Source organism: Cydia pomonella, chromosome 27, assembly GCF_033807575.1.
Source record: "Cydia pomonella isolate Wapato2018A chromosome 27, ilCydPomo1, whole genome shotgun sequence".
NCBI classification, from domain to species: domain Eukaryota; kingdom Metazoa; phylum Arthropoda; class Insecta; order Lepidoptera; family Tortricidae; genus Cydia; species Cydia pomonella.
The window spans coordinates 2202432-2219929 of NC_084729.1; the positions used below are offsets into that span (position 1 = coordinate 2202432).

The 17498-nt window shown below is 38.6% G+C and overlaps 2 protein-coding genes across 2 annotated transcripts; one reads left to right on the forward strand and one right to left on the reverse strand.

The window, feature by feature from the left end:
* The first annotated feature begins 96 nt into the window (after positions 1-96).
* LOC133532633 (uncharacterized) lies at positions 97-6475 on the forward strand. Its single transcript, XM_061871389.1, has 5 exons — positions 97-202; positions 726-1302; positions 2248-2405; positions 3291-3431; positions 6318-6475. The coding sequence occupies exons 1-5, from the start codon at positions 172-174 to the stop codon at positions 6422-6424; spliced, it is 1014 nt and encodes a 337-aa protein (XP_061727373.1). The 5' UTR covers positions 97-171; the 3' UTR covers positions 6425-6475.
* An 828-nt stretch (positions 6476-7303) lies between these two features.
* LOC133532634 (PBAN-type neuropeptides-like) lies at positions 7304-12083 on the reverse strand. Its single transcript, XM_061871390.1, has 6 exons — positions 11970-12083; positions 11659-11747; positions 10631-10731; positions 9784-9916; positions 8508-8611; positions 7304-7516 (listed from the first exon to the last, which is right to left on the reverse strand). Exons 1-6 carry the CDS (start codon positions 12045-12047, stop codon positions 7461-7463), a joined length of 561 nt encoding a protein of 186 aa, XP_061727374.1. The 5' UTR covers positions 12048-12083; the 3' UTR covers positions 7304-7460.
* Between the last annotated feature and the right edge of the window lie 5415 nt (positions 12084-17498).

Genomic DNA, 17498 nt, shown 5'->3' on the forward strand with positions numbered 1-17498 from the left:
TCTGAGGTTAATAACAGTTATCGTAAGGTGTTCGGACTTGGCCGTTTTTTAAAGTTTGTTTAATATCGCTTGGATGAGTTTAATTATTTTGTTTATAAGTTTATGGAATTTCCATCACGGAGTAGGCAAGCGGTAGATTTTTTGGTTTCTGTTTATTTTTAAACATATAATATGAAGAAAGATATTGTTTTCATATTTTTAGGTGAGTATCTATTTATGTGTTTATCTTTGTATTATTTCATATGCCTAAATAAGTATATTCAGAGGAATTCTGCATGAACATACATAACAAAGGACTTACCCAAATTACTTGAAAAATAAAAAAAATGGTCGGACCTAACAAACTCTGTGTGGCAAATGCAATGACGTCATCATCAAAGTCAAACATTAATAAAAATATTTATAATGACACCCCACACTTTGTTCTGACAACTGACTGTACCTATATGTAAAAACTGTTGGAGTACAATTACCAAGTGGTGAGTAAAATACGCATATTTTACGGTATTAAAAAACGAAATCAGTTTGAACCAGAGACCCCACACTATAGCGTCTCCCGAGCGTCGGCGTCTAGTCAACTCTATGGCTGCTGCTCGACGCAACGTCGGCGCAACTGCGCAGCGACGCCATTTCCCATAGCGCTGACTAGACGCCGACGCTCAAAACACTAGTGTGAGGTCTCGAAATGGCTTAACAATTAAGACCGCGACACCATTTTTTTTCAGCTATAATGCAATTCCACCAAAACTCAGCAAGACAAACTACCACTATGAAAATAAGCGATCGAATAGTCATATTAAAAAAACAAATACGAAACAGCCTTCGAAACCCATCACCACACGAGCCAATCCCATCGTACTACGAATCCGAGGAAAACGCGCCTATAAAACCTATCCTAGACGACGACGAATTAAAGAAAGACGATAAATTCAAATTAGCCAAAATCAAAAGTATCCCCACTACGGTTACAACCAAACTTCCACTCAGGACAAGAACGACTAAAAACAGCGTAAGCGGAAGACTATTTAACATACTGAAACAATACAGCATTATTACAAAAGATAGTTCAGCACCAAACGATTTTAAAGAACTCGGCCATTTTATCCCAGTAACCAGACCTAATAATACATTGACTACTAAATTAGGCTTCAACATTTTCTATAGAAGGTATGACATGGATATGTTGTCGGATGCGCAAGAATGGACGCATTGCAATGAGCATATTACGCCGTATTTAAAAGGGGCTAAGAAGGAGTTGGGAAGACCGAAGAAGATTATGCAGAAAGACCATATTGTACACCGGTAAGTACAAATGTTCTTTCTATCTATGAGTTCGTTTTTTAACGCAAAATGGATGTTTTTTTTTTACGTGTTATCGAGTTTCCTTGGGTTGGTAGCTATGTTTGTTAGAAATCGCTCGGGGCTTATAATGGCGTCCGACGAGACAATCACACTTAAAGACCATAGACATAAATGATAGTTATCAGGTCTTTTTACTTCTTGTCTGTGTATGATAGGGATCCTGGCCGAATTTATTGTCATCATTTAGATTTTTTTTCAAGAGCATTCTTTTCTGCTCCTTACACTGTATTTTTTTTTAATTCCGTTAACTGTGGGGTCGTATGCATAAGTACGAATAGTACGATTAAAGAAAATAAATGGCATGGTTGTTTTTCAAAGATTTGTATTTTTTTTATTTTTGAAAAAAGGAATTTTAATGTTGCATTACTGTAACACGGGCATTACATTTAACCCAACCAAACAATTGAAAACTGTGACATACACAGATAGTACTTACCTTACACTAATCAATATGTAAACAGGGGGCCTACCGCGAAAACCGAAATCCGCAAATTGCGGGGATCTTTCTCTTTTACTCTCACTAAGACGTAATTAGAATGATAGAGAAAAATGCCCGCAATTGACGAACTTCGATTTTCGCGGTAGGCCTCCAGGCTCTAACGTAAGTACACACGCTCGTAAGCGCCTTATCAGATAAAAATAAATTATTGATTATCTCCGAAATGGAGTTAATTAGAATACCGGTGTCTTTAAGAAAATTACTTAATTTAAGCTCAGGAATGCACCATTGAAATTAACGGAAATCTCATGAAGACACTACCGAGGTTAGAGTTAGAACCCACGATGTGGACCCATCATACATATATGAAATGTCATAATTTAGAACCCTGTGTTGAGATCAATTTCTGGAAACCAAAAAAATCCTGAACCACGTTCTACTCACAGACTGATCAATCTTATTCGAGCCAACGTGACTAAAATGACTCGCGCCGAGAAGAAGACCACTATGTACCAGATCAGCAAGCTGAAGATCCGACTGTACTCCTGGCATCTCGACGCCCTCATGGACCTGACAACCCTTATTGCCAGGTTGCACGGACGGAGTAAGTATATTTTTTATTTGATGATCCCTGGAGTCATGAGAGTTAGACCAAGATGAGTCTGCAACGATTTGGATAGATAAATAATAAATAAATATTATAGGTCATTATTACACAAATTGAGTAAGTCTCACAGTAAGCTCATATAAGGCTTGTGTTGAAGGTACTTAGACAACGATATATATAATATATAAATATTTATAAATACTTAAATACATAGAAAACACCCATGACTCAGGAACAAATATCCATGCTCATCACACGAATAAATGCCCTGACCAGGATTTGAACCCGGGACCAGCAGCTTCGTAGGCAGGGTCACTACCCACTAGGCCAAACCGGTCGTCAAACCGGTCGACGTCGTAGATAGCCTCGCTCTGCATTTTCAATCGCATTTATGCAATGCATAGTGGGTAATAGTGACCCTGCCTATGAAGCCAATGGTCCTGGGTTCAAATCCCGGTAAGGGCATGCATTTGCGTGATGAGCACAGGCATTTGTCCTGAGTCACCGATATTTTCTATGTATTTAAGTATTTGTATATTATATATATCTTTGTCTGAATACCCACAATACAAGCCTTCTTGAGCTTATCTTCTTACAATTAGTCTATTTGTGTAGGAATGTCCCTATAATACTTATTTATTATTTATGTATCACGGGGAATGCTATTCCATTCCGCTGTGAAGCGCTTATCGATATAAAACATGATTATGATTAAAATCGACCAGTCCATATCCCTAAAAACCATTTTTACGCACACATACACAGCACAGTAACCACTAAAATGGCTACCGCTTGAGTATTCAATTCTGTATTGAGAACAGACAACGTTGGGGCCTTAATTAAAGTAGGCTTTATTTATCAGTAGTGGTTTTCCCATTTCAGGTTATAAAGTAGATTTCTTAGCCATCAAACGAGGGTTGATGAATATGATGGCGGGGTGGCAGGCGGACCTGTCCAACACCACCATACTGCTGCGGCAGGCGAAGGTGTTCCGGCCGCCATGTATACCACGGGGCGAGCAAGGTATGTACAAACTACCCCACATTACCTTACTGTCGCGGAAAGTAGAGTAAGGTAATGTGGGGAGCAAAGAGCATATAATCACTACGTTTTAGGGAGTAACGTCCAGGCAGGTGTTGTGCCTGGAGAGAGTACACTATATTGCTCTGCTAACGCCATCTGTTGGAATTCTGTCCAACGACGTCGCCAGTGAGTGAAGTGACAGAGAGACACCACAGGCTATGGAAGGTAGAGGCAAGGAACAGAATCTCCATATACGAAAAAAGTGTCCGACAAAAAACCATAAATATGTGGCGCTACAATACCTAGAATACTTGAGAAAAAAATCTAATCAAAGACAGCGCACTTCACTCCGTCAATAACGCCTAGGTTCTTAGCTGCTCTAGCGCTACTCTGGAGAGATTTGGGACTATTATTTATAGCTGACAGCTGGACACTTGTGTAACCATAGACATACAATATAACTTTGTAACAGTTCTGCCTAAGGAGATATTGTTCCTTGCCTCTTCCAAACCACAGGCGTTTCAGGGTATAAAGTTTAGATACGTACTTTACGCGTACTTAAACCTTTTTTTACAAGCTTTTGTTCAACTTGCCCTGTTAGCATCTATTGTTATTGTGTTAGTGAGGGTCAAAACTTGGAAGCTAAATTTGACCCACTTCCCGATTGAACTAAAATTTTACATACATATGTAAATCGGATGACACTGCAATATTATGATGACATGGAGCTGATCTGATGACGGAGACAGGAGGTGCCCATGGGAACTCTGTGATAAAACAACGCGCACTAATTGTGTTTGGGGTTGTTAGAATTGTCTCGGTGAGTAAGTGGTTCAGAAAAAAAGTAGCAGCAGATTATGTGGATTTTTCATTTTATTTATTGATAATTATTAAGTAGCTCATTTTTGTAGTAATCCGTACATACTATTCTATACAATTACAATCGTATTTAAAATAAAAGGGCGAATTGAAGTGTTCGCCTTTTATATTACATGTCTCCTAAGACTTTTTGAACGGCGTCTTCCGAGATAATTTATAGTCAATCAATCAATCAAATTTTTATTGATAAAATATAAGTATTTTACATGTCAACACTTTACAGCTAATGGGATTACAAATATTATTATTTATCTAATTAAAACATTACTTATCTAGGGTACATCATTATCTTGAGCCAAACAAAAATTTTAATTTATTTTAATTCAAATTATACCGTCTATTTTTTATTCTTGCATTTAAAAATAAATATAAAAAGACTAATATAAATAGTAACTTATTTTATAACATGTAATATATAACTACTTTATTATTAAGTCTAACATATATAAATAAATAACTATCTTACAATTAATATTATTTAATCCTATATAATATAACTCCTATTTTCTTGGAGCTTGGGCAAGCAATCAGGTGGTCTCAGAGGTCTGAAAGAAATCATCCACCGAGTATAGTGCATCGGAAATTAACTTTGCCTTTAGCTTGTTCTCGAATGATCGACTATGACATGCGCCTCTAATGTCATCCGGTATTGCATTATACACCTTCGGGCCGATTGAGTGCAGCAGTTTTTTTGATTTTGCCAGTCTAGTCGGGGGTGGTCGCAACTTATGTCTCTGCCTTGTGTTACGATTGTGGGCATCTCCGTAGGTCGAGAATTGATCCAAATGAGTTCGTACATATTTTGCAATTTCCAGGATGTACAAACTTGGTAATGTCAGTATTTTGTACTCCTGGAACAGATTTCTAACGTCACGATCCCACGGGATGCCAGCCACGACTCGCATCGCTCGCCTTTGTAACCTGAACGCTCTTTCTCGTTCTGCCGCGTTACCCCAAAGGTCGACGCCATAAGCAAGAAGCGAATGAAAGTAGCTGTAGTAGGCTTTTTTCACATTGTCGGTATTAAGGCTAGTAATAAACATAAACATAGTTTTTTCTTTAAGTTTGATAAGTTACTTAATACATTATTAAATTGTCTTATGTTCGATATTGCACTTTTTTTTATTTGACTTCACTTTGAGGTAGTTACATGGAATTTCCATTTTTGCGTATTTGCGATTTTTACAGAAATTTGTCTCCCATAGAAAAACTTCTGTCAGAGGTTAGATCGGAGAGACTACCTGACTACCGAAGATGAACTCCAGTTTATTGGTATAATTGACTCGTAAGATGATATTCCTAAAAGCATATGAATTTCAAGTGTGGCATTGTGGAAAACCGCTTTTTAAAGTCAAAGTGTGTTGTACAAAAAAATACGAAGTACATTGCAATAAAAATGAGAAAACTCAAACAATCTGATATTTCTCGATATGATTTTATTGTTATTATACGTATAGTATTTTATCTACAGATTATAAAAAAATAAATAAACTGCTTCATAATTAGTAAAAAAATAAACAATACACTAGATAATTCACTGCCACTTTTTTAATGAACCACTTCTTATTAAGGTGGAAAGAAAAGTACAGTCGAAAAGCTTTGTGCCAATAATGAAATTTTTGCCAAAAACTTATTGTAAGGGGTGAACGGTGTACTTTATATTTTATAGGGAGCGTGCATGAACTATTAGGAGGCAGCACTGGAGCCGTCAGATTTTTGGCGCGAGGCGTAAATGTGATGTTTATTGTTCCGATGTAGCCCACAAGATGGCAGAACCTACTATGCACAAGAAAACACATGACGTGTAAATGTACACGTTTATGGTTCCAATTCAGGGCACAAGATGGCAGACCCTCCAACGCGCACGGTCCCTATTCTACTTATTATAAATTGCACGTGGTTTTACTAACGGTAACCAAAGTTTGCTTTGCAAAATTTTTGCAGGTTAGTTCCCGTTTAAGTACAAATTGTCCCGAAAATTACATCCAAATGTCGTTGTATCCACAGGGTCCTCCAAGTTCGTCCGCGGCAGCACCCTCAGCTCCGCGACCTCCCCGGCGCGCTTCGCCGACATCGAGTGTCGGCGCCGAAATGCCGACGACGTTTGTGTGTAATGACGTTATGATATTTTTTTTATTTAAATAAATAATTTAACATACATTTTTTTTATCTGTTTTTAGTTTACTCTTCATCTTTCATAAGGTTTCGTCTTAGGTACATAACTTTTTTTTGTGGTATTTTATAGAAGTTTAGAGGGTTTTCTCTATCATATCCTAAGATTGACGCCTGGATGTCCCGAGGGAGAATAAATAATCAAGCAAAGCGTTTGACATTCTCTACTACTACCGTACAGAAAGGAAACTTCCTACAAAACCGAACTTTGACGGCGATTCAGGGACGATTCATGTTGTCCCTTTAATGTATGTCACTATCCCATTCGGCTATTTAGGGTTGACAAAATTCAAGTGATTATGGTATCTGTGGTTGTGCAAAGGAACGTCAAGTTGTGCCAACCCTAATAATTGCTTGGAGCAATGCTGAGCCGAACGGAGCCGAGAATGCCCGAACGCTGCAGTTTCCCCCCACTCTCTTGGCAACATTTTATACGAAACATAGTGGTACAAATATAGAGAAGAAATCTTAGAGCCGGCATATGACCGAACGAGATGCTCTTATGGAACTTTCAGCAGGTGTAGCAGAGAAAGCGCTATGATTGCTTGTCCTTGTCACAGTTTCATTTTTTTTATTCCCCACCGTAATTAACATAAATTTTATTATGCCTTGTGGTGGGAAACAAATAACTCGACCAAATTACGTAGGTTGTTTTTGGTATGTTAAAACGTGTTGTTAATTTGGCGCATTGCGTATGTTCTGTCCCTCACGGGCGCACGCGTATAGCACATCTAGTTGATCCTACCATCTATGATATGATATTTTTCATGGGATACTTTTTGCATTAAATATTGTAAATAATAAGGAACAAGAAACTAATCTTTAATCATTCCTTTATTTAATGACTAGCATCCTTAAAATAAGTACATGTTACATTAAGTACTTCGTCCAAAACACTATATTACAATACAAAGCTAACTGTTACGCAGGTATTCACAATGTTATCTAGTATTAGGTATATTCATTCGCTCGGTGTGTCTACGATTTGGTCCCGTTCGTGCTTCTGGCTATACGGACTTTGCTGGGGTATAGTTCTGAAAAAAATGTACAAATGAGCAAAACATAAGGCGGCCTGGCGGGAGAAGATAGGAGACGTGCGGGGATCAATAAATAGTATTGTAAAGCGCAAATTACGAGTACATCCACACTTCTCGATATCCGGCCCGAAATCAGTCCCGATGTCGGGCCTGATAATCGTTTTATTGATTTTCGATAACAATATTTGAAATATAAAAAATAATTTGTTACTAATTGACAAAAATATTCAATGGTTAATATTTATGCATATGAACCGTTTTTTAGGGTTCCGTAGTCAACTAGGAACAAGGGTTTTTAGTTTCGCCATGTCCGTCTGTCTGTCTGTCTGTCTGTCTGTCCGAGGCTTTGCTCCGTGGTCGTTAGTGCTAGAAAGCTGAAATTTGGCGTGGATATATAAATCAATAAAGCCGACAAAGTCGTACAATAAAATCTAAAAATTTAATTTTTTTAGGGTACCTCCCCTACACGTAAAGTGGGGGTGAAATTTTTTTTTCGTTTCAACCCTAGAGTGTGGGGTATCGTTGGAAAGGTCTTTCAAAACTAATAAGGGTTTTCAAGAAACATTTTTTGATAAAGTGAATATATTCGGAGATAATCGCTCCGAAAGAAAAAAAAAATGTGTCCCCCCCCCCTCTAACTTTTGAACCATAGGTCCAAAAAATATAAAAAAAATCGTGGAAGTAGAGCTTAAGATAGACATTAAATGAAAACTATAGCAGATATGATCAGTTTAGCTGTTTTTGAGTTATCGCAAAAAGTTTTCCCTTCATAGTAAAAAGACTTAATTTTTTTGAAATCGATTAGAAAATGCCCGTTGGTTTGTTATACCATGGGAAACTCACTTTGTCAGAAGAAAAAGGCGCAAATTTCAAATTTCTATAGGAGGACGACCCTTCGCGCCTAGATTCTTTATATTTGCCGCTTGCAAAAAAAATTGTACTGAGGGAAATGCCTTGCTAAACTATAATAAAAAAAAAACCTTATTACCGTAGTTATACGCTCTGCCAAGTCTTGGCGTCAGCTCCACAGTGCGGCCCAGGCGCGGGGAGAAGTACTTGGACCTGCCGTCTATCGATGCGTCCTGTCTGTAACTAAACAATAGTCCACATTAGAACTGCACGTTAGTTACTAGATGTAACGTTTTGAAAAGATGTGTACCGCGAAGTTTCTTGCCGGTCCTATATTGGTACCGCCCTACAATTTAGGAGGGATTTAAATCCTCTCGGGACAGAGGTGTAGGGTAGGAGCATTGTAATAAGTATGCCTACTTGAAAAATAAGTTATATTTATCTTAAAAAGAACAAGTAATAGAATAAGATAGATAGATAGATAGAATACTCTTTATTGGCACACCTCAGTAAAAGATACAGCTTAAAGAAAAACAATTGATTAGTGATAGAGGCAGACAACAGGCGGTCTATAAGGTAGGTCGGTAAAGGTAAGGTAAGGTAGGGGATAAAGTGGCGGTGGTAGTGTTGGTTATAACAATAATATGGCTACTAAAGTTGAAGTCACGCATATAACAATTGAAACATGTAATGACAGAGAAATTTTGAAATTAGTATTCTTTTTTCGTACCGATTTCAAGTTCAACCGCCAAGACGAGTTTAAGAGACGTTTATGAATCCACCATTAGTCTACACGTCCCTTATACTGTGCCACAAGCTACTCACACTTCATCGGAGGCAGTGACCGCGTCGGCCTGTCTGCCGAGCTGCGGCGTGAAGTCGTTCTCGTACCCTCGCTTCTCGAACGCGTCGTCAGAATTCTATCCTTATCCTGGATCCAGGCGCCTGTCTATGTGTTTAGTCACCTCCCTTATACTGCGCCACAAGATACTCACACTTCGTCAGATGTGGTGACGGCATCAGCCTGCCGGCCGAGCCACGGCGTAAAATCGTTCTCGTAGCCTCGCTTCTCGAACGCGTCGTCAGAATACGGTTATACATATTTATTACTGGACCCAAGCGCCTATTCGGGAGCGAGCTCTCTACACCTCCCTCATACTGTGTCACTAGATACTCACACTACACTCAGCGATACAGGTGTAGCCTGCGGAGGCCCCTGGGTGCGTAGGCAACGTGCCAATCGTTAACGCTCCGTAGCGAACGAAACGCAATTGTCACTGTCGCACTAATATGCAAGAGCGATAGAAAGAGATGACTACGCAACGCTACGAGCGTTAACGATTTGCAAGTTGGTTCAGCACCCAGATTACTATTTCAAAATATTTTTTAGACACGAAATTATTCTTTATTCTTACACTTCGTCAGATGCAGTCACCGCATCGGCTTGCCTGCCGAGTCGCGGCGTGAAATCATTCTCGTAGCCTCGCTTCTCGAACGCGTCGTCAGAACTCCGTCCGAGCTTCGGCGTGAATATTACCTTCTTGGTCACTGTATGACAAATATTTTTTTTGTTTATTACTTTGAATAATTACCACGTAGACAACAATTACTAGAGCAATACCTACCTATTGCTTTCTTATTCCTATACCTAAGCTAAATAATACCGTGACTGCTTACCATCAGGCGGGCCATATGCTTGTTTGCCAGCGACGTGATATAAAAAACGTGATTGTGGTCATTTAGTGCCAATTCTAAACCGGAATACATATGCTTAAGTCTTTTTTATCCGAAATTAAGAATTACGACCGGTCTGGCCTAGTGGGTAGTGAACGCCCTGCCTACGAAGCCGATGGTCCTGTCCTGGGTTCGAATCCCGGTAAGGGCTGGCATTTATTTGTGTGATGAACACAGATATTTGTTCCTGAGTCATGTTTCTAATAAGTACGTATGTATTTATCTATTTACGTATTTTTATATCGCCGCCTTATACCCTTGTTACAAGCTATGCTTAGTTTGGGGCTAGGTCGATATGTGTAAGTTGTCAACCAATATATATTTATTTAAAGCACTTAATGTAGAAGAAAATTAATTTTAAGAACGAACTGTTATCCCCACGAAACGATGGTACAAGCTTTAACTAACTCTCATGCTAAGTGTAAGTACCTTATACGTAGAAATTTAAATTTACAGAGGAGGACTGTGCTTCTGCTGTCTCAAATATTGCGATGTAGGTAGGCAATGATGATAATTATGATGATGTACCTTTAGCTTCCTGGTCATCAGCTTGCGGGTCGTAGTAGGGCAGCTGGTCGTAGTAGTATTTGAGCGCGTCGGCCGCCTCCAGCATTCTCAGCAACGTGTCTCTGAAAATCATCACTCATTTATTTTAAAATTGTACAAATACCAACTTGAAGTACATCTGACCACCGAGAGTTTACTTACAAACCTTGTTTTGTGTTGAGCTGTTGGTTTAATCTGCAAAGAAAAGTGTCCCCACTTGCATAGTGTAGTGTGTGTCGTATAAGTGGACTTGCATAATATATATATAAACCTATGTAACCCATTATTAGCGAGTAAAAACACGTTTATTCGATAATGGTTTCTTATCATCCGCCGACCGCCACCCTTACATGGCGACCCCACCTCGCACATCACGCGTCGCGTGATCATTGTGGACTGTTCTAATTTGCTATGGAGGTTTGAAGATATCGCGATGCATTTCGTAATCAATTGGTTCGGTGCAGTCGAACTGACAGTGCGTGTAACAACTTTCTCAATTTCTGCGTCGATTTTTTTTTAAAGTTTGTATGCAAAGGTGCTAAGCCAATAGTATTCCTGACTGTACCTACGTATTAGATACTTTATTAGATATGTACCTATATACAGTCTCTAAATGTCGAATTATCCAAAAAAAGCGATGATAAAAAAAACAAACAACAAATATTAAAAATCTTTACAGATATCAGATGTAACAGTCTCTAAGTGTCAGAGATAAAATATGATTTAAAAAAACGATCCTTAGCCTGTTTCCAATATCCAAGTAAAGTCCTGATTAAGCTACTTGCCACTTATCTGACGAATAAAGTCATCGTTGGCGTTTCACAATCTTCAAATAAGCTTAACTGGTAGACAAAGTGCTAAGTTTTGCAGGACGTTTCATCTGGCGGTTACTTTACCTATTTGTTAATTAGCTTTCCAATACTTGGACATTGTGAAACAGGCCCTTAGAGATGTAAAGGGTCTAAGACTTGAATTCTGATGAATTCCTTTGAGCTTTACCCACGCTTTACCTGTTATCGGGAAACATCCGTTTGCCCCGTATTGGTGTAAAAACAACTCTTGCTCTTCCGTTTTTTGCAGTTCGATCCATAGTGTCATCCTGTAACCAGTGTACCAGTCAGCAGTGGCAAATAATAGCAGACTAAGAAAAAAAAGTTTTTGGCAAAAAAAAAACACTTTTGGTACAAGCGAGAAAATAACGTGTTAGTCAATCAGTGCACTGATTGACTAACACGTTATTTTCTCGCGGTTTAGCAAAGTAATATTTCTTGCTTTAATTAGCATAGATTTCCGCAAAGTAACGCCTGATTCTATTACTTACCTTATAGTTATCTCCAGTAACCATTAAGAATATATTAAATACGATCAGGAGCACAACCTTATTGATTTGCAAAAACATTTTGCCCAACAGCCGACTTGCTTCTGTCCGAGATACCATTTCGACCCGTTTTATATACGAATCGGGGAAAACTGTATTATAATGAATAGGGGAGCCGGGGGTGAAGCGGGCAAGGTTTTTATTTGTGGGCAAAACAAATATGCTCATGAATAAATCAGTAGTTTTATGATAAAAGGTGTAATTGAGCCTTCATTACTGATATGAGCTGGATTAGGCTAGTTTCGATATAATGTGTGGTTCATAGATATAAGGGACGGTACAAGCTTTAAATTGAAGAAAATAACTTGTTTATCAAAAAAAAAATATATTTATCTTATCTTTATTTGTCTATCATCAGACCAGCTCGATGAAGTGGGTCTAATTTAGCTTGCAAGACTTTACCCGATCATACACACATTGCAAGTTAAATAAAAACTTGTAAAATGGAAAAATTCACCGCATCGGGCAAGACTCGAACTTGCAATGCAAACTCCCTGGAAACAACGCTCCAGTCGAAAAGGTCGCAAGTTCGAGTCTTGCCCGGTCTTGCCTGCACACTTTTTAAATTTTCCTTCAGTTTAAAAATTTTGAGTATCGCTTGCAGACGTATTACTTTATAAAAAAATTAAAAATAGTGCGGTGCGACGTGCGATAGGTATTATCGTTGGAAGGCGTCTAGGCCGGTCCAGACGGGATGATGTAATAGATCAAATTTGATCAGCGTCTACACTTACACAATTTACACATTATAGATTTATGGTGAATGCGAGGGCTCGTAATTCAAAAACATGTCCCCAAATGTGAATATTAACGTCTAAAATTGGTATTCTTGCGTTTGCACCTCAATTTTGATCGGTCATAATCTTACAATCGAATAAAGTGGAATCGGCGAGCCAATTTCATTTTTGTATCTACACCAGCCCGCGGAGCCAACATGCCAATCGTTAACGCTCCTTAGCGTAGCGTAGTCATCTCTCTCTATCACTCTTCCATATTAGTGCGACTGTGACAGTTGCGTTTCGTTCGCTACAGAGCGTTAACAATTGGCAGGTTGGCTACGCGGGCTGATTTGATCAGACAATTTAATCCGATTGGTGATAAATTTGCATTTGGCTTGAATTAAAGTGTCGGTACTAGGTTTGTATTTGAAACGAATTGTATTTGAAAGCTCATTTATTTAAGGAATACATGCAGTATTTGTTATATTTAATTACTTAGTGTATATATTTAAGTAGTCGTGTAATTTTTTTTTTGTACATTCCAAAATATATTTTTAAGGAAATTAAAAACCTGTTCCTCGTGTCCCCAAGCTCCCCTAAGTCAGCTGTCACCTGCAAATCGAGACAAATTGTCTCCCTGTAAACAATTAGTGCGTGCCTTGTCAATACTTTATATATAGACTAACTGGCTCCAAACTAAAAGGTATTAAGTAACATGGAAGTGCTGAGTTAGGTATTGTTAGAGAAAAGAAAGTATAGTTCCACGGTGACGCACAGATATGTCAAATCTAGTGCAAAATAATTAGTGCAAATGTTATTTTAAACGTCAGACTTCTATAAAGTCCGAGAATACCACTAATACTAGCAGTGGGGAGACAAGACACTACTTAGAGCGTTCTGGTATTCTCGGTGGACGGCTCAGCATTACTCCGAGCAATTATTAGGGTTGGCACAACTTGACGTCCCTATACGTGCACGACCACAGCTAACATAATGACTTGTATTTTGACAACTCTAAATACATGAAAAGCATAGTGCCTATGCCATACATTCGATCGCTGTCTAACTTCGGTTTTGTAGGAAGTGTCATTCCTGTATGGTAGTACTATTATTTATTTTGTGATACTAGATTCCTGGGCAAAAGTGACAGTTGCGTTTCGTTCGCCATGTAGCGTTAAACGATTGGCATGTTGGCTACGCACCCTGATGCGTTGCTTTTGATTACGGAAGGTAGAGATACTTTTGATGCTTTCATAACTGTGCGTTGACAGACTCATACTAGATTTGGAGTGTGGAATTAAGAGGAGTGGCATCTCTTATGGTAGAACTGTTGCAAAAGTGTCCAGCTATATAAATAATAGTTCCAAATCTCTCCAGAGTAGCGCTAGAGTAGCTAAGAACCTAGGCGTTATTGACGGAGTGAATTGCGCTGTTTATGGTTTTTTTTTTGTATTGTAGCGCCACCTATTTAAAGTTTTTTGATGACACTTTTTGGTACATGGAGATTTCGTTCCTTATCTCCACCTTCCGTATTACTAGACATATATCTAAGGACGGGCCATACGGGTAATAAGAATGGGGCATTCGGGCAACTGGGGCCAGTACAGCGGAGTCACGCACGCTATTGGTTGATGAGTTCACATCATGCGCGCGATTGGTTAGACTGCTAGATTAGCTCGAACTCATGAGTGACACCGCTGAACAAGCACCATTCATAGTGCCCGTAAGGCCTGTCCTTAGATATATGTCAATGTTACTAATATAGTTTTTTTAATACCACATCGGTGACAAACAAGCATACGGCCCGCCTGATGGTAAGCAGTCACCTTAGCCTACGGACGCCTGCAATCCCAGAGATATTACATGTGCGTTGCCGACCCTTTAAAAAATTGTACACTCTTTCTTTGAAGAACCCCACACTGTAGCCCCTCGGGAAAACCTCGGCAGGGAACGTTTGTTTAAAATTAATAATATTATTGCATGTAAATAAATCTTGTTAAGTATGAATATAGGGAAGTCTGTAGCTAGCAAAGAGAATTTAAAATAGAAGTGTATCGTCAAAAAAAAATGCAGGCACGTAAATTTACTGCCATCTTTCGACACATGATTAAAACTTTTAGAACGCCATTTGACTTTTATCCTTATTCTTTCACTGATATGTGTTAAATTTGTTAAATATCAAAAAGTGGCACAGAATAAATAATACATAGTACCTACTACCGTTCATGCTCTAGCGCCACTCTGGAGAGATTAGGAACTGTTATTTATAGATGACAGCTGGACTTTTTTGCATCTGTTCTCCCATAAGAGAGTTTTCTCCTTACACAAAATCTGTTTCAGTTGTAAAACTAGGTGGCACGTTTTTAGAAGTTTTTAGGAACCTTTATGGTGACTCTGTCCGTAATTCCGTCCGTCTGTCTGTCTGTCACATCGCCAAATATCTCGAGAACCACTTAAGCTATCGATTTGAATTTTGGAATAGTTATGAACAACGCTAACCCAGACACACTGACCAGACACAAACCTCTATCTTGGATTTTTTTTTTTATTAACAAAAAACATTCCCGAATTCAGTTTGATAACTTTACGTGTGTTTATTACACTTGAAATTTCAAAGTATGAGATTACATTAAATACATATTTTTCAAACAAAAATAAACAATTTTAAAATCGGTTCACATGATAGAGAATTATCCTCAAAAAACCAACATACGTGCATTACATTTTATCAAATTCGTTAGACAATTTGCCGATAGATGGCGCTGTACACAAAAATACTTAATAAAGGTACTTCTGATCAAAAGTCTTTCGCCTTTATAGTTTACACGAGATAATTCCAAGTTTGTACGGAACCCTCGGTGCGCGAGTAAAACGAACTCGAACTAGACCGGTTTTTTTCTTAGCCATTACCTCACAATCGCAATCATAAACTCTTTGTTTACGCCAATACAAAAAAAAAGCGAAAAAAAATGCTGAGGCGGGACCATTTCGTGGTAAACTATTTATTTATTCTATGTTTCTTACTTTTGTTATGTTGTTATACTTTTGTATGTCATAGTTTATCACGAATAAATGCTATGATTTCTGATTTCTGATTTCCAATAGCACCAAGTCCTTTTTGTGCAGAACGACACAAATATACTTACGACGTTTAAGTCCCAGTGCGTAGCTAGCCTGTTTACTCGATAGACAGATTGAGTTCTTTATAGGCGAAAGAATTGTTTTAACATCTTTTTAATCGAACTGTTAGGTAGAGTAAGAAGTGTGGGCGTATTTTGGTGTGATTTTTGTTTAGTTCTCTACATTGGTTGGATTATTGCGTACGGTCACAGACTAATACTTGATCCATTTAGGATTCAAGCTAATTTACTGGTTGTCAGAACTGACAATATGAAATTCGGACCCGGGTACCAAAGAGCATATAATCACTACGCCGGGTACGTCCTTAAACTACGTCCAAAAGAGATAGATAGATAGATAGAATACTCTTTATTGGCACACCTCAGTAAATTTTTACTTATACAAGAAAATAAACCATTGATTAAATTTAGAGGCAGACAACAGGTGGTCTTCCAGACAACCTTTGGGTAGCGGAAATAGAGAAGTTAATCGAAAAAGTAGGTGTTGCTAAACCGTATAGGTATGGGCATTGTGAATGTCATCTCGCTTTGTGTGGTAGGGCACAGCCAGTGGATGTCATTCCAGATCTAGAGCAGAGCCCAACTGGGGAAGTACCTCCACCTTACAGAAAACAGCCCAATAACACTAGACCCTACTCATAGTGTTGTGTTCCTGCCGGTGAGTAAAGTTGCCAGAGCTCAACGAGGGGGGGGGGGGCGCGTTTAGGGTACGCAACGCGCATGTAACTCCTCTGGAGTTGCAGGCGTACATAGGCTACGGAGACTGCTTACCATCAGGCGGGCCGTATGCTTGTTTGCCACTGACGTAGTTTCAAACAAAAAATGTCCAATGTAAAGTAAAACCTAAATGGCTCATCAATTAAAATCCGTGACTAAATAATGTATTAGTATATTTTTATAAGCATGTTTCTAAGCTAATTAATTTTACGGCTTAATTCACGTATTTATTTATTTTAGTTTTATAGGTATTTTTCATTTGTAAAAATCATAAAATTGCTTGGCATAAAATTCCCAAAAAAATACTGTGATGTGACACGTGTTTTCTTAGGACAGACGGGTAAAACCTATGCTGGCGCCATCTGTTAACTACTTCCACCGACCAAACCCATTCATCATCTTCCTCGCGTTATCCCGGCTTTTTGCCACGGAGCCTGAGGTGCGCTTGGCAACTAATCTCAAGAATTGGCGTAGGCACTATTAGTTTTTATGAAAGCGACTGCCATCTGACCTTCCAACTGCTTCCAACCCAGAGGGTAAGCTAGACCTTATTAGGATTAGTCCGGTTTCCTCACGATGTTTTCCTTCACCAAAAATCGACAGGTAAATATCAAATGATATTTCATACCTAGAACCTACATAGATGGTAGGATCGTATAGATGTGCTATACGCGAGCGCCCGTAACGGACAGAACATACGCAATGCGCCAAAATTTAAAACATGTATTTTCTGACAACATACCAAATACAAATTACGTAATTTGGTCGGGTTCATTATTATCCACCATAAAAAAAAACGGTGGCCAACAATAAACGTGTACGTCACTTTGTCACTTAGGACATTTAAGAAGTAGGCAGAATGCTTTCTCTGCTACTCCTACTGAAATATACTTATT

Coding starts and splice junctions, on each gene's coding strand:
- LOC133532633 (XM_061871389.1), top strand. CDS start 172: ATGAAGAAAGATATTGTTTTCATATTTTTAG. Junction 203..725: donor TATTGTTTTCATATTTTTAG/GTGAGTATCTAT, acceptor ATTTTTTTTCAG/CTATAATGCAATTCCACCAA. Junction 1,303..2,247: donor AAAGACCATATTGTACACCG/GTAAGTACAAAT, acceptor TTCTACTCACAG/ACTGATCAATCTTATTCGAG.
- LOC133532634 (XM_061871390.1), bottom strand. CDS start 12,047: ATGTTTTTGCAAATCAATAAGGTTGTGCTCCTGATCGTATTTAATATA. Junction 10,732..11,658: donor CGGATGTTTCCCGATAACAG/GTAAAGCGTGGG, acceptor GATGATTTTCAG/AGACACGTTGCTGAGAATGC. Junction 7,517..8,507: donor TGGCAGAGCGTATAACTACG/GTAATAAGGTTT, acceptor CATTTTTTTCAG/AACTATACCCCAGCAAAGTC.